At 45.8% G+C, this 24,585-nt stretch overlaps 1 protein-coding gene across 1 annotated transcript; it reads left to right on the plus strand.

Moving 5' to 3' along the window:
- Positions 1-320: 320 nt before the first annotated feature.
- TBPL2 (TATA-box binding protein like 2) lies at positions 321-23,652 on the plus strand. The gene is made up of 7 exons (XM_073350746.1): positions 321-365; positions 8,882-9,300; positions 10,333-10,420; positions 11,955-12,046; positions 14,044-14,211; positions 17,660-17,754; positions 23,573-23,652. Exons 1-7 carry the CDS (start codon positions 321-323, stop codon positions 23,650-23,652), a joined length of 987 nt encoding a protein of 328 aa, XP_073206847.1.
- Positions 23,653-24,585: the final 933 nt, after the last annotated feature.

The following is a 24,585-nucleotide window of genomic DNA, read 5'->3' on the forward strand; positions in this document are numbered from 1 at the left end:
CGGCAGGCGCTGCGATCGGGCCCCGCCGCGACACTCCAGCCTCCCTGCGCTTAGCCAAGCCGGGGGGGGGGGGACCCCCTTGCTTGCAGCTCGGGGCTCGCTCTTTCGCAGACGGGCTTCATCCCGCGGGGGGGGGGGAGAGTTTAAAGGGGACACGCCCCCTTTTCTGCACGTGCCGGCCCGGGCCCAGCTGGTCGGTTCATTCCCTCAATCAGGGCCAGGTGCGAAGGCAGCGCCCTGGATCGCGCCTGCCCGAGAGCAGCCCCCGCAATGCCCCGGCTCGGCCCGCCCCGGCAGGACGCTGCCCGCTTCGGCCCCGCATGGAGCCCTCGCTGGAGAACTACTGGGACCGGAGCCCGGGCCAGGTGGGTGCGCTCCGGCCCCACGTCCCCGCTAGAGCCCCGCGGCTGAGCCCGGTACCGCAGCTAGCTGCTGCTGGAGGGTGGGGGCCCTGGCTGGGGGCGGTGGGGCCCTGCTGCTCCCCCCCAGCTGGCTGAGAAACGGCTACCCTATTCCCCCCCCCCATCTGTCTCCTCTCCAGGCTCCCTGGAGCACCCAGGGGCTGGGCTGACCCCCCTAGCTGGCACTGAGCCATTGCAGGGTCTCCTTGCCATACAGCAGCATCTGGGGGGTGGGGGCTGTGGCTTTGGAGCCCTTTGCCCTTCCCTCCTGAGCCTGTCAGGGGACCTAGGGGGCTGCCCTTGTATTGGCGGTGGGGCTGCCTGGGCCAGCTGGGGCCTGTCCAGAGCATTCTCCTCAGGGCAGGGCCTGTCTGTTCCGTTTGTACAGCGCCTAGCACGCTGCCCTGTGACTGGGGCTCCTAGGTAACAATGCCATCCTACAGCTACAATAATCCCATTGTAGGATCGGGGCCTTTGACTGTCTCCAGCTCCTCTCTGGGCTTCAGTCAGCTCCAACAATGAAAACGAATGAGTGATTTCAGAGTAACAGCCGTGTTAGTCTGTATTCACAAAAAGAAAAGGAGGACGTGTAGCACCTTAGAGACTAACCAATTTATTTGAGCATAAGCTTTCATGAGCTACAGCTCACTTCATCGGATGCATTCTGAATGAGTGAGAGTCACTCTGACCTTCTCTGTTCCCAAAGGCTCTTCTTTAAGATTTCCTGACTGTGGAACAAGAGCCCTAGGACAGAGGAGCAGCTAGTGTCTTAATCCCTTGTCCTCCAACTCTGCCTAGGTCTCATGGAAGTGCTGGGGCCTCCAGGAGGCCTCTCATCACCACTAACACCTGTGGGACTGAACAGGTGGAAAACATCTAGGAAATCCCTTTAGGAGGAGAGAGGCCCTTTTGAAGTCTTATGCACTGTCACAGGGCTCTGCAGGTTCTTAAGGACCTGTCTGGGCTGCAGCACGGACTGTGTTTAAAAAGCTCTCCTGAAGAACTGAGCTCTGTTCAGGTAGCAGACTGAGACTGGCCTGTGCTAACAAAGCAGAGGGGCAGGTTCCATTTTTGTAATTGTGCCTGCAAAGGTTCAGAAAATACAGTGGGGAGATTTATATACACAGAGAACATGAAACAATGGGTGTTACCAGACACACTGTAGGGAGAGTGATCAGGTAAGGTGAGCTATTACCAGCAGGGGGAGGGGGTGGGGTGGGGAACCTTTTGTAGTGATAATCAAGGTGGGCCATTTCCATTACTTGATTATCGGTACAAAAGGTTCTCTTGCCCCCCACACCCCGCTCTCCTGCTGGTAATAGCTCACCTTAAGTGATCACTCATTACAGTGTGTATGGTAACACCCATTGTTTCATGTTCTCTGTGTATGGATAGCTCCCCACTGTATTTTCCACTGCATGCATCCGATGAAGTGAGCTGTAGCTCAAGAAAGTTTATGCTCAATTAAATTGGTTAGTCTCTAAGGTGCCACAAGTACTCCTTTTCTTTTTGCAGATACAGACTAATACAGCTGTGTCAAGATTCCTTCCCCGCTCTGAACTCTAGGGTACAGATGTGGGGACCTGCATGAAAAACCCCCTAAGCTTATTTTTACCAGCTTAGGTTAAAACTTCCCCAAGGTATAAACTATTTTTACCTTTTGTCCCTGGACCTTATTGCTGCCACCACCAAGCATCTAAAAAAAATAACCGGGAAAGAGCCCGCTTGGAAACGTCTTTCCCCCTGAAATCTCCCCAAGCCCTACACCCCCTTTCCTGAGGAAGGCTTGATAAAAATCCTCACCAATTTGCATAGGTGAACACAGACCCAAACCCTTGGATCTTAAGAACAAGGAAAAAGCAATCAGCTTCTTAAAAGAAGAATTTTAATGAAAGTAAAAGAATCACCTCTGTAAAATCAGGATGGTAAATACCTTATAGGGTAATCAGATTCAAAACATAGAGAATCCCTCTAGGCTAAACCTGAAGTTACAAAAAGACACAAAAACAGGAATATACATTCCATTCAGCACAACTTATTTTATCAGCCATTTAAACAAAACGGAATCTAATGCATATCTAACTAGATTGCTTATTAACTCTTTACAGGAGTTCTGACCTGCATTCCTGCTCTGGTCCTGGAAAAAGCATCACACAGACAGAGAGAACCCTTTGTTTCCTGCCCCCGCTTTGAAAGTATCTTGACTCCTCATTGGTCATTTTGGTCAGGTGCCAGCAAGGTTATCTTAGCTTCTTAACCCTTTACAGGTGAAAGGGTTTTTCCTCTGGCCAGGAGGGATTTAAAGGTGTTTACCCTTCCCTTTATATTTATCAAAGGCTGCTACTCTGAAACCTGTTCATCCACTGTTATAATAGCCCTCCCACTGCTGGCAAGTGGCTTTTGGACAGACACCTCATTGTAATGTGGAAAGGACCTAAATCTAACCCTCTAAATGAAGTAACTATGGTCATAGATAATGGGTAGGGAGCAGACCAGTAGGTGCTCTTGACTGGAGGAGGAAAAACTAAATGGCCTCGAATCACAGAGCTGGGCATATATCTACCCCATGTAATGTCTTCTGTTGTTGCTCATTCCTCCTTCTATTGTTTCTCACTAATTCATTGACTTGGCTTAAGCTAGTCCTCAATCCTCACACTGATCCATGCAGTTTGAACCCCTGCACCCTGGGACCCCTCATGCCTGTGCAGAACCCCTTTTAAATCATAAGTTTCTGCCCAGGTGCAGAGGCCCATTTGCAGAGTTGGGGGCTTTATCCTATGAACTTTCTGGCGCATGAACCAAATCTTCCTGTGTGTCTGAACAGTGCCTAACAGCTGGGACCTGATCTTGATTTTTGGCCTGTGGGTGGTACTGCTACAATACAAATGATAAACTCACAGCAGCAATTGTTTGGGGTATATTGTGGCTTTAAAAAAAAAAAACCCACTCCCAATCTGAGGTCTAAATCAGTCTTGTCCCAATTACACTGTACGTGGACAATATCCCTCTACTACCAACGAACTGCCTTAAATTGTAGTGACCTCTCGGACAGAGTATAGGTGCCAAGTTTTCATTTCTTCAGGGAGGCAATGGGAAACCCTCCAAACGTACACTGCTGATGGCAGAGACCATCATTGATCAAGTCAGCTAACCTAGAGTACATTGGGTAACACTTGGCAGCCAGTTAAGTATAAAACTTGTCTTGTGCTGCTTTTCCCACTTCTATTCCACAGCATGGGTTGTCTATTCCTGTGCTTTCAGTCTGTCTCCCCGCTTCCCCACCACAAGCCAGCTTTCTATTTAATACATCTTTAATTTTCAATCTTCTTTCCTTAAGCAGATTCAAAGAGTGAAATTCTTTTTCTCCCTAAATTGTTTTCCTTTTATTTTACCCCATTATTTTCTAGTGTCTCTGTCTCCCACCCACCCCCCTTAAAAAAGCTGCTTAATTCTTCTCCCTGGTTCTCACATTCCACCAACTTCTTTCATCCATCTAAGCCAGGTTCTCAAACTTTTGTACTAGTGACCCCTTTCACATAGCAAACCTCTGAGTGCAACACCCCCCACCCCTTATAAATTAAAAACACTTTTTAAATATATTTAACACCATTATAAATGCTGGAGTCAAAGCGGGGTTTGGCAAGGAGGCTGACAGCTCGTGACCCCCTCCCCCCGCGTAATAACCTCATGACCCCCAGTTTGAGAACCCCTGATCTAAGCCTCAGATTGACTGACTTTATTCTGAGAGCGTCTGCTTTAATTCACCTTATGGGGGAGCTGAAAGTCTCCCATGCCCTCTATAGAGAAGTAAAGAGCATTGCAAATAAAGTTCAGTGTAAAAAGAACAGAAGGACTTGTGGCACCTTACAGACTAATAAATTTATCAGAGCATAAGCTTTCGTGGGCTACAGGCCACTTCATTGGATGCATAGAATGGAACATATAGTAAGAAGATTATATATATACACACAGAGAAGGTGGAAGTTCAGTGTGTTGCTTTCCCCCCTCCAACCAGCAGCAGCTGTGGTGGTATTCATGAACTGCCACATAACTAGGTTAAGAGGAATAACTGGTTAAGAGGTATGGTGCTGTCTAACTTCTGGGGCTCATTTTGTCTGGCAGTATGTCATTTTGGGCACAACTTTGTCCCATTTGGGGGGTGGGCCTGAATGTTAGAAGCAAGTAACCAGGAAATTGTTTGTTCACTTTTGTGGAGACACAGACTTGTTCCACTAGTAAGCAGGTATTTCTTTGTGTGACCAATTCTGGGATTTTTCACAGACTTCTAGCTGGTATCACTAAAGAATGCAATCTTACTGCAGTGTGTGTCAGTCCTTTTGTAGAAGCTACCTTTCTGTTTTCAGAGTCCTCTTTATAGTGTTTGCTTAGTGTGTTGTAGCAATCTAAGACTTCCCCTCCCCCTAGTTAATATGAAACAATATGTATTTTAAATTAAGAGACACGAATGTCAAACCCGCTGGGGTTCTCCTGTGTAAATGCCTGTTTATGTTTTATTACTTTCAGATAGTTTGCATGCTGCCCAAGTCCATGATACTAAGGTGTGTTAAATACAGCTGGTCTCTGTTGCTTTAAGGCAGGACCTCAGATACAGAATGCAAAAGGACTGGTGTAATAATACCTAGACTTTTGCATGAGTTGTCAAACTCTTTGTGCAGAACCTGAATTGGGATTTTTCTCTCGAAAGGACAGTGCTAGCTACACTGTACCGAGCCCTAAATATTCATAAAGCTCTAAAAATAGTTCCGTGGCACCTTTCATGTGTGTATCACAGGTCCTGCTTGTACCTGCCAAGCTAAGAAGGGGCAACTGTCTACTTTTTTGATTGAGTAAAATTTCCAAAAAAAGGTCTAAATGACTTGGATGAGTAAGTCCCATTGACATTCAAAGTGCACAAGTTATTCTGCAGGATGTGTCATATTGGATCAGATCACTGGTCCAGTCAATCAGTATTGTCTGTCTCCCACAATTGCTAATATTAGCTGTTTCAGAGGATGGTGCAGAAGGCTGTTATTTAATAATTTGCCCCGAGAGAAAGTGTGTTCCTAGCCCTCATTAACTAGAAGCTGTTTACATGCTGAAGCAAGAGGGTTTAAATTCCTCCCCAAACTCTTGCCTTTTTTAATTTTATAAGGCATTATACATTTGTGACGCCAAGCCAAACAAATAGCGATTAAGAACAGGGCTAAAATTCAGGAATTTGTGGTTAGGAAATGCTGTAGGCCTTTACCACTTGATCTAAAGAAGAATGTTCGATATGGTAGTATTAAGGCATTTATTTCTCATAAATTAGTCATAGATTCAAATATGAGGCCAGTGGAGTCTATCAAGTACCATGTAACAGAGAGCAGTGGTACGCAAGCCAACACATTTCTCTATTCAGTTGTGAGCTGTTCAAGGAAAACCTGAAGATGGATTCCTAGATTATTATTACGTCTGCTGAATGGAGACTAGAGCTGGTCAAAAAATGCCAATTGTCTTCCGTGGAGAAACTGTGAAAAAACTTTTGGGGGAAAAACCCCAGACATATAAAAAAAACTGGAAAAGATTTGTAGAGAAACCCAGCCCAAAAATCAGAACATTTTGACCAAAATTAGAATTTTTGACCATTTTAGTTCAGTAAAAAAAAAAGCCAGTTTTCACTTAATTTATTTTTAATAAGTTGATCAGCTCTAATAGACATTAGTACATTTAAACATCTGTCTAAAGAAAGCCTCGTGAGAAGCGTCAAGGAAGAGCACCTTATTGGAAAATCGGTTCACTTATTTTTATGGGTGCTTGCGGGGCTTAGCACATGTTCAGCCTGGTTTTCGTAAGTGCTGAGAAGCTGCAGGCCCCTCTGACTTCCGCTTGTGCTGTGGTGGGTGCTTGGCACCTGTGAAAATCCGTGTCCTTGTTTCCTTAGACCCCTGATCACGAGCAAGTCTGGAAGTTTGAACAGGTGAAAAGACACTGAGTGGTTCCCTTTGATCAGTTAAAAGGTCAAGCCTGCCATCTACTGGACTCGATATGTCCTTGCAGTTCAATAAACAAAGGCTGTGTGGGACATATACAGACCCTTGCCTAGGGTCATTTTCCAAATGTGTGTAACTGAAATGATGCCGAGGAAAGACATTATTTCAGCACTCCACAGGGATTAGCTTTAAAACTTCTAGCCAAACCTCAAGCATTCAGCCCGTAGTATAGGAGTTTCTATCACTGAACTCCTAAAACTTACACAGGAAGTAGGGTGATCGGATGTTCCATTTTTTTAACGGGACAGTCCAGTATTTAAACCCCCCTGCAGGTGTCCTAACTCGTTCCTAAAAATGCCTCCCCCTACCATCAGTACCTGTGGATCCTGCTGCTGGCTGGATCCCTGCTTGCCAGGCGTCCGCCCACCAGCAGTGAGGAGGGCATGGGGTGGGGGGTCCAGTGGCAGATGATGGGCCGGGGGGGTGCAAGGCTGGTGGCGGGGAAAAGCTGCAGCACATGGGGCCAGGCTGCTCCCCCTGCTGGGCTCAGCACGGCCCCCACTGTGTGCCAGCTCTGGAGTGGAGTGGGGGAAGCGATTTGCAGCCTGTTCCCACCCTGAACCTGCAGGCTCCATAGCAGCACCCCCTTCCACCCGGGTCCTGCCACCAAGGAGCGTGGGGCTGCTCCTTCCCCTAGGCACCATCCCCTGCTGAGCCACCTCTCTGGCTGGTTCGCTGAAGCCCTTGCAGTTCCCTGGCCCTGGTGCACAATACATCCTTAGGGCTTAACCCCTTCCTGCCCACATTGTAGCAGGTGGGTGGAGGACAGGAGGTGGCTGGGTTATGTCCGTGGCCAGCAGCAGCAGCCTGGAGGTGTTAGCTGCCTTTCAACACTCTGCAAAGACATGGGCCAGGTCATCCCTCCCTGCCCCGCTCCTGCTCCCTTGCGGCTGGAAGCAGCTCCTGTGCCTTCCCTCCCCTCCTGCACAGTGCCGAAAGGCTGCTGCTGGCCACATTCTGGTGTGAATCTGATTCCTGGCAGAAATTTGCGGGAGGGGGGCCAATGTGACCCTGTGTGTGCCCCCCCCCCCCACACACACACACATTGCCTCAGGAAGATGCGGTGCCAGATACCAGGAGAGGCAGCTCTATCCTGGGGGCCCAGCTGGGCCTGGAGGCAGAGAGCACCGGGCAGGGAGGGTAGGCCGCTCAGACACACACACACTCAGACACACACACTGTGTGAGAGAGGGGTACAGGTGTGTGTGTGTCACCTCTCTTGGGCTGGGTTGGGGGGGTGTCACCCCTCCCAGTGTGAACCCTAAAGTCTTAAAGATAAGAAGGTAAAAAAAGAATCCAACCACGTAGTATTTCTTTTTAATGGGCTCAGTCAACTTAATGTTAATTTGAACGTTTGTACAGCATGGTTTTGATTGCCTTTGAACTTGCTTGAATACGAGTAATTTTATCAGATGTCCCGTATTCCACATAGGGAAATGTGGTCACCCTAACAGTCAGTAAAGTCTAAGTAAAATTGACTTGCACTAGAGAAGTAAAGCAATTTACCTGGCACATGCAAACTAACCTGTGCAATAGGCAAGGTGCTAAAGACAAGTGCCAATTGAATTTTTAATTATTTTACTAATCTGGACTTTGTTTGAGATGCTGTTTGGATGCTCATTCAATAGTTTATGTGGGACTCCTAGATTTGCTCAACCCTTAAATAAGGGTCCAATCCAGTGCCCAACTGCAGTCAATGGGAGCCCTTCCAGCGGGCTTTGGATCATGCCCTAGTAGCGCAGAGTAGCAAGTTCATCTAGGTACCATGTTGCAAGAAAATGGTATTTATAAAAACAACAACAAATTCTTTAGCCAATTGTTTCCTTCATTGTTGGCAGGAAGTTTTTCTCTTTCTGTGACTGAGGCGTTGTACCTGGAGAAATGCTTCTGAATGAAATATGTCATTTGCTTATTGCTATTCACGTCTAACACACATACTGCAGTGACTTAACTTGCCATCTGAGAACTCTTCTCGAGTTTAAATCCATTGGAGAAGCTGTTTGTGGGGCGGGGGGGGGTTGAAATTTTGAAAGGCTGCTGTCCAGTGAGTGCTTTACAGCCTTGAATCTTTTGTCTTCACAATAAAATAAACGTCTTCCTCTGGCCATCTCACACAGTTCATGAATGCTGACCTATTGGTGTTATGGTGCAGCTCAATCTAGCTTGTGTAATAAGGAAACCCTTTGGGAAAACCTCTGGATCTTACACACTGACATCAGTGAGAGGAGAGGGACAGAAGTCACTCAAGTATGAGCCTGTGAAGCTATTTTTGACAGACTTTCACATTTTAACTTGAAAGTGCTCAGTGTGATAATGGAGTCGTGATGGGGAGGAATATCTAATTTGGATTCACTGAATGGAAAATGCATTTCTCGAGCACTGTCATTTGACGTAAATGGGATCTTGTCTTCTAAAAAAAAAATGCTGTAATCTTTTTTTTAAATGAAGGATGACCTTTCATCAGCTGGTCCTCAACTGTATACTCCCATGAGCCCTTTTGACACAGACCTGCCGATTCAAGCAGCTCAAAGTGCATCATTTGGTTCTCATCTTGACCAATCCAAAGAACTTTCTACAGACTTCTCTTCTGTGGATCTCAGCTTTCTTCCAGATGATCTTAACCAAGAAAATGGAGAACAAACTCATTCAGAAGATGGCCATGAAATGCAAAGAGAACAATACACGTCACAGTCGGCAGAGCAGGACAGTGGGTTCTTAAATGACAGCAATTTGTCACAACTGAGCTATGCGGACGCAACTCAGCCCTCACCTGAAACATCTGGTGCCTGTCCCCCTTTGACACCTATGACCCCTATCACCCCAATGACACCCGTTTCAGAAAGCTCTGGCATCGTTCCTCAGTTACAGTAAGTAAACTTAAGCCTAGAGCTGGGGGGGGAAGGTGGTACCATGTACATGAAGGAGGGCTAAAGACTAAAATGGAAAGGGAACTAATTGTAGAAATATAAATAGTTCATAAACAAATAGGTCAAGTGTGGTTCAGGCTTCAGTAGTGAAAGCTTCTCTAGGCAAAAGAGGCCATGTGGTCTCCATGCAAGTTGTGTCCTTGGCTTAGCATTGGGAAGACCCAAATGACCTCATCACGTGCGCTGTGCGTAACTCCTGCCTCTGAAGGAGCTGCACCCTCCTCTGCTGTGCAAACTCCTGTCAAGAAAACCACATTTTAATTTTAGTTGAATTTCCAAGGGCCCTCAGCCACTGCTGACACACTAGACTGCAGGAGCCAAAGTGACAGTACTTGAAGTAGGACCCCTTTAGCCAGACAAGTGTTCGGTACCTATTCTCACCATAGGGGTCTACAGTGCAGCCACCAGCTGGCTGGTGAGGATCCTGTCTGGTCTAACTGCTGCGGTGCTCTATTGACGGAGCTGAAATAGTCTCTCTGTGACCCCAGCAGTGGTGTGGGGAAGGAAAGGGCACAGCTGCAGAAGCAGAAAGAATCCTGACCGCTGTAGCAGCCAGACTGTTCTATCCTATTAGGCTCTCTAGGCCAGGGGGACGTGAGGGTAGTTCGCTGACTCCTTTCAGAGTGCAACAGTAACTCTGTCAACGTTCTTAGGTGAAAGACACACAAGCCTATACTGCTGTAGTACTGGAGGAAAAACTAGCATATTCAGTGGTTGCAGCAGTCGGCCACTTTTTAAAACTTCATCTTAAAATCTTTCATAGCTTTTGGCATTGGACCACTTATATTATTGACTTTCACCAAATAATTTGCTATATATGATTTTGGCGTGGACTAGTAACTGAATGGTTAGGAAAGTAATAGAAGGTAACAATTAAATGTATCATGATTTCAAACTATATCATTTTTTTTAAATAGATCACTTTGAGCTTTGGTTTTCTAAAACCATGTATCCGCTTTCTTCTTTCTTCAGGAATATAGTGTCCACTGTAAACTTGGCTTGTAAACTAGATCTGAAGAATATAGCTCTGCATGCCAGAAATGCAGAATATAATCCAAAGGTGAGATTTTAAAGAACTATTTCATTGGGGTTTTATATTTGAAGGCCCGGGATTCTAATTTACACTCTTTAATTACCTGATTGCCCCTTATTTACTAGAACTCTCAGTTCGTTAAAAAATAAATGAGTTGAATTCAAGTGAGGAAAAGCTTTTGCAGACTCTGATATATTCCGTGAAGGTCAAACAGCTTTGTCACCTTTTTTCATATCCTTGCAGTTCTTGTCTTGCTATGTGCTGAATAAAGCATTTATGGAATGATCCTGCCACAGGATGCCTGACCTTTTAAAAGGAACTGAAGGTCTGGCTTCACCTGCCCCTGATGAGCTAGGGATCAAGTTGAGTCTAAAAGTCAGCAAATGGGCCAGGTGGGGGGAGAGCTGCTAGAATCATGCAGGCTCTGGCAGGAAGCACTCGGGTCAAAGAGGAGCTCCAGTGGGGCCCTGGAGCAGGGCAGAACTGTCAGACGAGTGGCTTGTATAGTGGAAATGTGTAGGCCCCTACAGGAGACCCCAGGTTGTGGGGGAAAGGGATGACTGATGTGCTGTGCTAGTTAATGTGGAAGAAACAAAGCTCAAGGCCTGAACCGGCCTGTGGCGGGTGTTGTCACTCCTTTCTGGCTGAGGGGACAGGCTGGCGGGTTTACAGGTCCCTTGAGGCTGCTTCTTCAAGTTGTACTTTTTAGAGCTAAATAAACACATGACAGTCTCAGGCATGGATTTCTTAAAATGGTACAGTATGTTTGATAGTAGTTATAGCCATGAAAACAGCTCTTTTTCCCCATAGTGCTGGAACTAGGGATGCAGGGGGTGACTTGAAGTGGTTTCCATTATATACAGGGTTTACAGTTTGGTTCAAAGGCTCTCAGCAACCCCACTGTAAAAATTGTTCCAGCACCCCTACTTTTCCCCTATTGCAATCATGAGTAGAGACTCCACTTCCCAATAAAGAAAAAGGGCTCGATGATCAGGAACAACTCCATGTGTGGACACACTTGTTCCAGAATATAAATACTTTTGTTCCTGTTTAGCATAATTCACTGTGGGATGAGACTTTCCTATTGGGATCAAAAACGCTTTTTGCATCACTTTCTACTACAGCAGCCCATATACATGTAGTCCTAATGATTTGGGATCTAAAGCATTTCTTTGTGATGTTAAATTACACATGTAGATAAGAGAGCAGATTTATAGCAACGTTTTCCCCTGAAGTTTCAGAACGGAGACCTTAATTTGGAGGAAGGGATACTTAAGTAAATAACATACTTATTACCAAGTGTGCACCACAACAAAGAATTAAGCATAACAGCACTTGTAGTTTTCAGAGCAATGTTTGGAGCTGTCTTTGATAAAATGGGAAGGTTTAAAAAACAAAAAAAAAACTTTTTAAAGCTTGTATTATTTACTATGAAACTTGTAACCAAGCTAGTGTCAAGTTGGTACCAAGATAGTATTCTTATTTGTATTACTGTAGTACCCAGAGCCCCAGTCATGAGCCAGGACGCCACTAGTATTCTTGTTTGACTTTTAATCTCTAGAGGTTTGCTGCTGTGATAATGAGAATCAGAGAACCAAGAACAACAGCCCTTATATTCAGTTCCGGCAAAATGGTCTGCACGGGAGCAAAAAGGTAGGAAACGTTTCTTCTGTCTGGCTCTAACAGCAAATGACATTCTGGCACAAATTGTGGAATTACCGACCTGTTCCACAAAATGCAACATCCCAAGACCAAAAAGACGGGGAGTTGTCACTGAACACGTCTACCCGTCGGTAACGGGAGCTCTCGTGATTGCTAAACTGCACACTGCTGTTCTGAACTATAAATTGAGCTGAGCCACTATTAATAGAAAATCAGGAATACTGAGTAACTTCAATTTCCCACTCGTTCCAAACATTGCCTCAATGTAACCTGTGTTGCTGTCTAGTGTCTCTCAGTAGATGTACTCAAGTCTAGCTGAGGTGCTCTCATAGCACAAATATTCTGCCTGTTTTTTTGAATCCTTGCCCTCTGTAGTTCATGCTCTTGGTCCTTAAGCCCCTACCTTGTGATCCCATTCTTTCCTGAGGGGAATTGCTGGGTCTTACTTCAGAACAAGCATTGCTGTTTCCTACTTTAAACTCTAGCTCCTAACTTACACCCTCTAATATCTCTAACCATCAAGGTGCTGGACTAGTTTCCCGGAGGGCTTCCTAATCTTATTGAGCCAGATCATCAGTGCTACTCCCGCACAGAGATGGGGAAACTGGCTTAAATGGCCAACTGACTGTTCTTCCTGCACAGGGGAATCGGAGTGGCATACAGTGGAGCCCTGCACGGAACTGTTTTTTAAATCCGCTCCCACCCCACCCCACCATGCGCACTCCCATCCACTCCCACATTGTTTCTTGCATTTTTAATCCTGCTCCCACCCGCAAATCCCCCAAGAGAGACCGAATTCCCCCCCTCCCCGCAATGCTGCTTTTAAAAAGTTAGTTAATATCTGTGGATAGAAATGGAGTTCCAGCCAACATTTTTACTACTACAAGAATAAAACAAATCTTGCTAAACAATGCAAAAAATCCTTTAACTCATGTTAGAAAAATATTTGTCTATTATCCCTCACTTCACGTTAAGTATTAAAGCCTTTATTTAAAAAACACAAATATGTACTTTACATTGTCATTAACAGAATTTCAGCAAACGGATTAGATTAGAGTTTCCGCAAATGACCGGTCTTTATATTTTTTATTGCACTGACTTCAGAACTGGGTGGCCAGAGAGCGGCGGCTGGGGCCGGGCGCCCAGCTCCGAAGGCAGCGCCCGCCAGCAGCAGCCGCACAGAATTAAGGGTGGCAACACCATACCATGCCACCCTTACTTCTGCGCTGCTGACTTCAGAGCTGGGCAGCCGGAGAGTGGCGGCTGCTGACTGGGGGCCCAGCTCTGCAGGCAGAAATAAGGGCAACAATAGCACACCGGGCCATCCGTACCTCTGTGCCGCCGGTGGCTCTGCCTTCAGAGCCGGGCTCCCGGCCAGCAGCCGCCGCTCTCCAGCTGCCCAGCTCTGAAGGCAGCCCTGCCGCCAGCAGCAGCGCAGAAATAAGGGTAGCAGAACCTCCCTTACAATAACCCTTGCAACCCTCCCACGACTCCTTTTTTTGGGTCAGGACCCCTACAATTACAACACCGTGACATTTCAGATTTAAATAGCTGAAATCACAACATTTACGATTTTTTAAATTCTCCGACTGTGAAATTGACCAAAATGGACCATGAATTTGGTAGGGCCCTCCATATAACCTAGTGCTGCAGCAATGCAAGACCTTCCTTTTTACCTCTGATCCCGTTCCTGGATCTGTAGGAACTGGTTGCAACACACAATGTTCGTGGCACTTAAAACAAACACCCATGTAAATTCCAGCTGCTGGACCATAAGGCTGCTAGACCTGTTCAGAATCTTGAGTCTGGCCTGCTCTCTGAACTGAGAACACCAAACTCTCCTATAAACAAGATGGGATTGATTAAAGCCAGAATGTGACTACAGCCAACAGGGTGTGGGGGGTTTTAATTTAACTTTCAGGATAAGGCTGTACATCCAGAAACCATTAGACCTCAAATTCCTGTTTCCATCTCTGTGCTCCCTGCAGCGAAGAGCAGTCCCGGCTTGCAGCTAGGAAGTATGCACGTGTGGTGCAGAAGCTTGGGTTCCCTGCCAAGTTCCTGGACTTCAAAATACAGAATATGGTGGGCAGTTGTGATGTGAGGTTCCCCATCAGGCTGGAAGGATTGGTTCTAACTCATCAGCAGTTCAGTAGGTATGTGGGCAAGGGGGTGGTGACTGGCAGGGAGAGGTACCAGGCTCCTATTGTAGGGAGGGCTCAACTATGAATAACACGTAAGGATGAATTCATGTGTAAAAGGACGAACGTAAGAGAAGAAATGTTGATGCTGTGCTAGCATGGTAAGGTGTGTACTCCATACCAGTGAGCTATTAAATGCCATGGCATACCCTTGGTCTGCTGCACCCACTATCCCTGTGGCATCGATAGTCTGTTTCACATACGCTAGACTAGACCCATAACATTTTGATTGTCTTTTGCAGTAACGCCTATTGATAAACCTTCCGCAGCATGTTTGTTTCTCATGTGGCAAAAGTCAATATGGCTTGTGCACCAGCACGATTGATGTTGGCAGGAGCGTTCACAGCTCTGCGAGAGTGACTAAGTCAGGGAATTAGTGGCTGGCTATTTAAAAGTACGCTCCTGAGTATCTTCAGGGAGCGAAGTGTTGTGCTTGGCAGTCCTCTTGCCGTAGGAATACGGTACTAAAATATTCAACATTGTATCTTCTGTCTTTGGTTTTCTCAAAGTGTTACCAGCATGCTTTGCCCTGCTAGAGGGGTTTTTTTCTGGACTAATTTTGATATATATTCAATCCAGTTAAAATGAAGGACAGGAGAGTAGTAAACCTAAGTGTAAATAGACTTCCTGACTGTCAGGGTGGTTCAGCACTGGAATAAATTGCCCAGGGAGGTGGTGGAATCTCCATCGTTGGAGATTTTTAAGAGCAGGTTGGACAAACACCTGACAGGGATTGTCTAGATCAGTGGCTCTCAACCAGGGGTACAAGCACCCATCGGGGTACGCAGGGGCCTTCCAGGGGTACATCAACTCATCTAGATATTTCCCTAGTTATACAACAGGCTACATAAAAAACACTAGCGAAGTCCATACAAACTAAAATATCATACAGACAATGACTTGTTTATACTGCTCTAGGTACCATACCGGGGTAGCCAAACTGCAGCTTGCAAGCCGCATGCGGCTTTTTTACAGTTAAAGTGCGGCTCGTGGAGCCTCCATGCCCTCCCCCATTCTCTGCCTACCCATAGGTGCTGGAACGCGGGGTGCCGGCACACCCCCTGGCTTGAAGTGGTTTCCATCATAGACAGGGTTCGCAGTTTGGTTCAATGGCTCTCAGCATCCCCACTGTACAAAGTATTCCAGCACCGCTGGCCCACCAGCCTGGGTGGAGGGTAGTGCTCAGGGTTTCTGCCAGAGAGGACTGGTGCCTGCTGAGGGCGGGGGGGTGGGGGGGGAGGCACAAGTTTAAATTTTGAGCCCCAACGGCTTGAGTCCTTCTCTCCCCCCACCCCCGCCCATTACCCTCAGGGGCCCCTCCCTGCAGCTCCCAGGTGTTCGTTTGGTGTGGAGAGGCAACGGCAAACAGCTGGGAGCTGCAGGGAGGGGCTGCTGATTTAGCGCCACAGGGAGAGACAGCAGCAAAAGCAGCGGCTCCCCCAGTAGCTTGCCACTGCCTCTCCCCGGGGCCGCAACTCCCAGCTTGCCGGCTCCAGCAGGAGGGGGGCCCGGTGGCATCATGTGACCGAGCAGAGTCAGCAAACCCTGGCAAAAATCAGGGGGGACACGTGACTCCATGTGCCCCCCAGCGCATCACCTCTGGCTTCTGCCCAGCAGCCTCGGGCAATGTTTCCTCTAATTTTTGACAGGCCGTGTGCGTAAAAAATTTCTTCTGTGCAAATTTCTGAGCACGCAGTGTTTCGCCGTGTGCATGGGGTTTAGGATCTGGGTGCGTGCGCGCACAGCTTAGAGGGAACAGTGGTCTCTGGGCTGACGCCCCAAGACCTCCCTCCCTGCAAGGCTGGAGCCCCGATAGGTGCGCTCCGGCTCCCGAACCTCTAAAGATTGCCGTATGCGACTTAGTGGGTCAGTAATTTTGGCCACCCCTGTACTATACACTGAAATGTAAGTACAGTATTTATGTTCCAGTTGATTTACATTATAATTGTATGGCAAAAATGAGAAAGCAAGCAATTTTTCAGTAATAGTGTGCTGGGACACTCTTGATTTTTATGTCTGATATTTGTAAACAAGTAGTTTTAAAGTGAAGTGAAACTCGGGAGTACGCAAGACAAATCAGACTCCTGAAAGGGGTTCAGTAGTCTGGAAAGGTTGAGAGCCACTGGTCTAGATAATACTTAGTCCTGCCATGAGCGCAGGGGACTGGATTAGATGCCCTCTCAAGGTCCCTTCCAGTCTGATGATTCTATGATTGTTGGTTCCTTTGCTCACTGTTAGAGAAATGCTTCTCTTGAAACCGCTTTCCTGCTGATTGGGGAGCATACATGGCAAGATAATGGCAATATCCACTCAGGACTGACTCTAGGCACCAGCAAAGCAAGCACGTGCTTGGGGTGGCACAATTCCAGGGGTGGCATTCTGTCTACCCTTTTTTTTCTTTGCTCGGGCAGTTGCGCTCTCAGAGATTGGGGTGGCAAATTTTTTGCTTCGGGCAGCAAAAAACCTAGAGCCAGCCCTGTATCCAATGCTGCTGCAGTGTACTTGCTGTGTACAAAGAATTTTGACATGCCAGAGGTGTTCAGTAAGATTGAACAATCTTCATATCCAAGATAATACTGGACTGGTCTCATGTTAGCACTTGCCGCTGCCGTGTGGCATATCTCATCATAGTGAGAAATAGTGAAGGAAATACAGAACACTTCCTATTGGCGGACAAAGCCCAAGTGAAAACTTCTTGTATGCATATTCTTGTACAAGGTTATGATCTATGCTCTGGACTGTTTCAAGTTAACGTGTAATACATGTGTAACCTCATGGCTGGGTGACTGACTTATCATGTTTAACGTGTATTTGTTCAAAATTTAGTCACCACAAAGGACACCACAGGATGCTTGGAAAAAGGCTTGAATGCGACAGAAATTTAAAAGTTCAAATTGGGCCTCTGTTTGAATTAGGCTTAATTCCCTATGTATCATTATCTTGGGCCATCTTGGCTTAGTGTGTATTGTAGAACTACTTGGTTATCTCCTTATTTGCTGTATTTTTATAAATCATTTGTAACTGAAGCTTTCTGTGTTGTCCCCACAAATCCTTCCTTGGACTGTTCTAACACAGTAATGCCAGCACTTACTCAGGAACCTACCTTTAGTTACTCACATCTGAAAGTGGCCCAGATCTTAAAGGTGCCGAGTATCCACAGTCCTTACTGGCTGCAAGGAGGTGAGAGATGCTACAAGGCTTCATTAGGAGCTATGGGTGCTCAGGACATTTGAAAATTGGGCTACGTAGTCAGGGATCTAATCATAGGCAATCAAAACCATTGGCTCAACTAACACAATTCTAACATAAAGGAGCAGTTTATATTTCATAACATAAACTAGTAGTAAAAATCAAATTGCCATGCAGTGCTCCTAACCCTTTTCCCTTTTGTTTCTTCGAACAGTTATGAACCAGAACTATTTCCTGGCCTTATTTATAGGATGGTCAAACCAAGGATTGTGTTGCTTATCTTCGTGTCTGGAAAAGTTGTACTGACTGGTAAGTGGTCTCTTTATGTACAGCAGTAACTCGGAGCATTCTGTATAGTAGGATGACATTTTTAAGCTAAGCTGATGTTTCCTGCATAGTGCAAACACTACTGGCTGGCAAAATCTAGAGGCATCCCTTTCAGCAAAATGTTGAGGATACAAAAGTACCATAGTTCTGTACTATTAGAATGCTCCACAGGAGTTCGAATGACCACTCAAAAGAAATCCTACATGTTACTAAACTTGTGCATCCTGTGGGGGTTTTTTTAATTCTCCACTTGGGTCAAGGTATCAAATACATCAACGTGCTATTTTAATAACCACCACAACTAGAAGCCTATTTGTAATCTGATACTTTCAGGGAACTCAAAATCTTATTGCAACAAAACCTGGTCATGCTTTCCCTCCTCAATTAGAATTTTTTTTTTATCATTAGCATAGTAGCTGTCAATGGGAAAGGAAGGTGTCTGTCCTAATCTTGGCCCTCATTCAGAAAAGCACTTAATTTTAAGTGCTATGATGAATCAGAGCACTTGTCAATAACCTAGAATCCAAGTCTGTAAGTAAACATTAAAATTCCTGGGTGAACACTTCTGAGTGTTCTTTCTGGAACCTTTACCATCTTGGGGAAAACTTCCCCTTATTCAACTTGACTACAAAGGCAAACCGTATCTTTATCAGACACTCAGGCTGAATGGTGCCAATGTACCAACATAGGTGTAGACGGTACTTTAAAGGCAAATAAAAATTGCATGCCTTTGCCCAAAGGATCGTCCGATCGTAATTATGAATGAACTCAATTAACTGGGCATTCCGGACAGAAAGCTTAAAAACATCTCCTCCTCCTTAGGTCCCATGAAGTCATCCTGGCCATCTACACTCCACTGATGCCTCCAGAATACATTTTTGGATGTCATAACTACAAAAAAAAACCAACCCACAAACCACACAACAAAAAACACGCCTCTGCTGAGGCATACAGCAGGCCCATAAGGGCTCAGGTAAGTCCCATTTTGAAACCTGGGCCTTACTGCAATTCTAAAACAGGACTTACTGAGCTCCTATGGTCCCCTGGCTGATCCAGAAGAATTTTCTGGTGGTCCAAACATTGAAATAACATTTTGGAGCAGAGTCAATGGGTGTGTGTTGTGGGTTTTATCTTTCGATGGAGTGGGAACCTAAAAAGGTTTGAGGTATATCAAGCTGTCCTGCAGTGACTCAGGAGCATGAGTACCAACCTCAAGGCAGACTGTTGAGAACCAGGGCACAAACCTCAAATTGGCTGAGTGTTCAATACTTCGATGATTAGTTGGTGAAATCTAAGCTATGTCTACACTGGACCCTACCGTGGCACAGCTGTACCAGTGCAGCTGCGCCAATGTAAGCTATCCTGTGTAGCCGCTCTATGCCAGCAGGGGAGAGCTCTCCTGTTGGCATAATTAAACCACCCCCAATGAGCAGGTGTAGTTCTGTCGGCGGGGAAGCATCTCCCACCAACATAGGCTGTTCACCCCGGCGCTTCAGTCCGTGTATGTTGGTCGGGGGGTGTCTTCTGTTTTTCTTCACACCCCTGAGCGACAAGTTTGAGCAACAAAAGTGCTATTGTAGACATAGCCTCCGTGTAAACTCCTCAGGCACTGTTACAGCCTAAACATGGAGTCCCAGACCGCCCCCTTGGGTACTCCTATCTATCTTGTCACCTAGGCGAGTCTGGCTTTGTGGTAGATGGCCCCTTACACCAGCAGTCTCAAACACGCAGCCCGTGGGGTTATTTTCTGCGGCCCGCCAGCTCCCCTTGCCCCTTGCCCCCCCCCCAGCGTTTACCCAGAGCGGCTCCAGCCTAGTGTGCACCGGGGGCAGGGCAGGCTCCCTCCCTCCCTGCCCTGCCCTGCCCCTGTGCTGCTCCGGGAAGTGGCCGGGACCTGGGGGGTGGGGGCCACAGGGGTCTGTGTGTTGCCCTGGCCGCGCCTCCAAGTACCTCCCCCAAAGCTCCCATTGGCTGCGGTTCCCCGCTTCTGACCAATGGGAGCTTCGGGGGAGGTACCTGGAGGAGCAGCCAGGACAACACACAGACCCCTATGGCCCCCTGCTCCCTCCCCACCAGGTCCTGGCCGCTTCCCGGAGTGGCTTGGGGGCAGGGCAGGCAGGCAGGGAGCCTGCCCTGCCCCCCGGTTTGTGCCAGGCCGGTCCCGCCCCCCGAACTCCTCCTGCAGCCAAACCCACTGTCCTGAGCCCCCACCGCACCCTGCCCCCTGCCGCACCCTGCACCCCTCCTGTACCCGCTGGGGGAAGGGACGGGGTGGAGTTGGGGTGGGGATTTCAGGGAAGGGGTTGGAATGGGGGCAGGGAAGGGGTGGGAATAGGCGGGGGCGGGGCAGGGCCTCGCAGAAGGGGTGGAGTGGGGGGGAGTCAGTGGTGCAGCCCTCGGGCCAATGTACTAGTCCTCATGTGGCCCTCGTGGTCATTTGAGTTTGAGACCCCTGCCTTACACCATGAAGCACAGCATTGTTCAGGTTACTTCCAGTCCCAAAGGACCAGGCACTTACAGTGGTGCTGGAATGAGTGGTGTTGAGGGTACGACTGCACTCCTTGGCTTGAAGTAGTAATAACAAACACCAAATACATGGCTTCCCTCATCAGCACCCCCACCATAAAAATTGTTCCAGCACCCCAGTCACTTACACAGGTCGCTTACACCTTAGGTCTCACACCAAAGACAGTGCTTGTAGCCAATCCTATAATAAACTGTATACAGATTTATTAATAGGAAACTGAACTAAGAGTTCTTTTACAAGGTTACTGTAGGTAAACATAACATCCACAAATCAGTCTTAAGTTTCAGAAGGTAAGTTTCTATAATAGGCAAGCTCTATATATCCTGTAGGGCTAACCTCGGCTAAGCAGCTGGGGAATCTCTTGCTTATGCCTAGAAACCTTGCCCCCAGAGTCCAAGCAGCAATGAAATACATTTCCTCCATTTTGTAAGGTTTTTATTTTCCCTCTTTTCTCTTCTCTTCTCCCCCGCCCCCACTTCCTGTGAGCTGCAAACACAGCTGATTGGAGGAATTCGCTTGCAAGACTCATCTTCCTGTGGGTGGAGGGGGAGAGTAAAGTTTTTTGTCCTCTTTAATGTCTGTCTAGTGTCAATGGGCCTTCCTTGTCAGGTAGGACATAACAGCTTCTGTTGGAGACCAGCATTTTACACTAGTTAATCATTGAAGATTAGGGTTGGAAGAGACCTCAAGAGGTCATCTAGTCCAACCCCCTACTCAAGGCAGGACCAACACCAACTAAATCATCCCAGCCAGGGCTTTGTCAAGCCGGGCCTTAAAAACCTCTAAGGATGGAGATTCCACCATCTCCCTAGGTAACCCCTTCCAGTGCTTCACCACCCTCCTAGTGAAATAGTGTTTCCTAATATCCAACCTAGACCGCCCTCACTGCAACTTGAGACCATTGCTCCTTGTTCTGTCATCTGCCACCATCGAGAACAGCCTAGCTCCATCCTCTTTGGAACCCCCCTTCAGGTAGTTGAAAGCTGCTATCAAATCCCACCTCATTCTTCTCTTCTGCAGACTAAACAAGCCCAGTTCCCTCAGCCTCTCCTCGTAAGTCATGTGCCCCAGTCCCCTGATCATTTTCATCTCTTTCCTGTCTGGTGACTTACACCATTACTCAGGCTTACAATGCAAATGCTCAAATACTTCCTTACAACATGGGATATGGATGTTATAAGTGAGAATAATGCCTGCAGCAACTCACAAGCACTCAAAATCTAAACACTAAGCACATTCTTAGAATTATACCTATTTTACAATTACTATCACACAGCTGAAATCAGTCTGGCTCACCTATGTATTTGTCATTATTCAGTTCAGGGAGAGGGACTTTGGTATGAGCTGGCACCTAGTCTGCCAGCATGACAAGGTGCACATGTTGGCATGTCTTAGTCTGGCTAGAGGTCCATTTCAGTGCATATTGCTTATTTTTAGTGTTTGCTGGTTGCTCCTCCATGCTAATGTTACTAATGTCGGCAACAAATGTTCTTGGCCTCCATGGTTTTGTTAATTAAAAAGTTAGCATGGTAGTGGGGATGTCACTGGGATGATTTTATATGAATGATGCAAGAGACAATAACTTAATCGAGGCACTGAGAGGCAGGAGAAATGCTCTAGAGTTGGGAAACGTAACTGCTGGTCAATATTCATAATACTGAGTGCTGGAATGAAAAACCAGAGGAGATTAACCCCGCCTACCCTCTTATTTTGTTCCATTTTTGACTCTAACTAGCATGTCCCATTAACCTGTCAACACTGGACTTATCTTGATCAGTCTCTTCCTAAAATTATTCTCATGAATGTTGACAAATGCAAAGTAATGCACTCTGGAAAACACATTTCCAACTATCCATACAAAATAATGGGATATAAATTAGCTGTTACACTCATGGAAGAGATCTTGGAATCATTGTGGATGGTTCTCTGAGCAGATGTTTTCACTGTGCAGTGGCAATCCAAAAAAGCTCAGAATGTTAGGAACCATTAGGAAAGGGAAAGATAAGACAGAAAATATGTCCGTATATAAATACATGGCATACCCACACCTTGAATAGTGAGTGCCATTCTGCTTGCCCTGTCTCAAAACAGATATATTAGAAATGGAAAGATACGGAGACGGGCAACAAAAATTATTAGGGGTGTGGAACAGCTTCCGTATAAGGAGAGATTAAAACGATTGGGACTATTCGGCTTGGGAAAGAGACAACTAAGGGGGCATATGATAGAGGTTTATAAAATCATGAACAATATGGAGAAAGTGAATAAGAAGTGGCATTTACCCTTCCACATAACACAAGAACCAGACGTCATCCAATGAAACTAATAGGCAGCAGGTTTAAAACAAAGAAAAGGAAGTACTTCTTCACACCTGGCAGTCAACCTGTGGAACTCGTTGCCAGGGGACGTTGTGAAGGCCAAAAGTATAACTGGATTAAAAAAAAATTAAATTCATGAATGACAGGTCCATCAATGGCTATTAGCCAAGATGGTCAGGGACACAACCTCAGGCTCTGGGGGTCCCTAAGCCTCTGACTGCCAGATGCTGTGAGTGGACAATGGGATGGATCACTTGATAATTGACCTATTCTTTTCATTCCCTTTGAAGCATCTGGCATTGGCCACTGTTGGAAGACCAGATACGGGGCTAGATGGACCATTAGTCTGACCCACTATGGCTGTTCTTTTAAATGTTTCATAACATAACTGAGCATTAATTGCTGACTAATTAGTCAGTCCTACAACTAATACTGATGGGGACGTTGCATCCAAATTTGATCTGAAAAATTATGGGATTCATACACTCTTCTATAAAAACTAAAACTAATTCTAACTAATAGAAACAATTCCAGGGAATTTTAAAAATCTCCCAGGGGCACTGTATTCTCTCTTTTGAAAAATGTAGTGTGATATAAGCAACTCAAAAAATCACAGCAGTATTCCACCGCAAGAACCCAAAATGAAAGATCAGATACTGACTAGTCTAGCTTTGTTTTTTCAAGATGAGAACAAGCTAAAAATAAACCTACTGTTTTAATAATATAAGGTGGGGATAGTATCATGGAAAGGAATCTTGCTTCTTAAATTATCTAATTTTGACTATGCTCCTGAAAGAGATTTAAATAATAACCTTGTTTTTTCTCATCTTTGGGAATGCTTTTATTCGCTATTATCCTAGCACTTATTGATGTTGACTTAATGGTAATGAATGCAACCTTATGAGCCATCTTTAATATTGTCTTAGTTCTTAAACTGTTTTTAACTGTTTAATAGGTGCCAAAGAACGTTCTGAAATCTATGAGGCATTTGAAAACATCTATCCTATTCTAAAGGGTTTCAAGAAAGCATCTTAAAAGTTCTTTCCAAAAAAATCAAGAGGAATATATAGGTTTGTATGTTTATGCATAGAACCAATGCAACAGTATTCCAATACCTAAATACAGAATTGTGGATTACTAGGCATATAAAGCCATTTTGAACACACTGTAAACTATGACTAGATAGATGCACACTTTTGTAAGTAGCATGAAACAATTTTGCTGTAAAACTTGATGTTTCTAATGAGTTCAGTCATTGTATCAAGTTCTGTTAAAGAATTCACAATAAGCAAAAGTACATTTACTTTTGAACAGGAATGTAAATTAGGACCGTTATTGCACTATAAAATATTTTACAGTACAATTAATGGAAATTGGTTTTTCTGCAGTAGAATGGACGTATCAATGGAGGTTAGTCCATAGATCAGTCTTGTTAAAATCCGTAAGATTTTGATCAATATCTTGTAGCACTGACAGCTAATTTCATGTTAATTCAGACCTTACTTTTGTGTATATCTTACAAAATTTAATGCGAGCCTTTTTACTGTCAAACATCCAGACACATGAGTTCACAAATGATCTTTGTATCATTCTCTGGCTCAGAGAATGATACAAGATTAGGTGAATTATGCCATATGGTGCTGTTGACACTCCTCTTATTGACAATGAAGTGAAGAGCGTTGGTGGCACTGGGTTAGGGTAAAGTTGTCAATGAGGGCTAGCAAGAGTGGCAGCTGAAAACTGACAAGCTACCTATTATCTCCCCCCACCCCCACCCCAAAAAAAAAAATCACTAGCCATAGAGGGGACAGGTTCTACAAAGTATCTGGGGTTGGGTTTGGACAAGTAAAGGGTAACCTACAATCTGATGTTTCCATTTGCATTATCACAGCCCTCTCGAAGTGCAGGGTATGTAAGTACAATCAGGTCTGAACCAACAAAACTTCTCAACTTAGTTTAGAAAGCTAC

This window comes from Lepidochelys kempii, chromosome 6 (genome assembly GCF_965140265.1).
Source record: "Lepidochelys kempii isolate rLepKem1 chromosome 6, rLepKem1.hap2, whole genome shotgun sequence".
Classification (NCBI taxonomy): Eukaryota; Metazoa; Chordata; order Testudines; family Cheloniidae; genus Lepidochelys; species Lepidochelys kempii.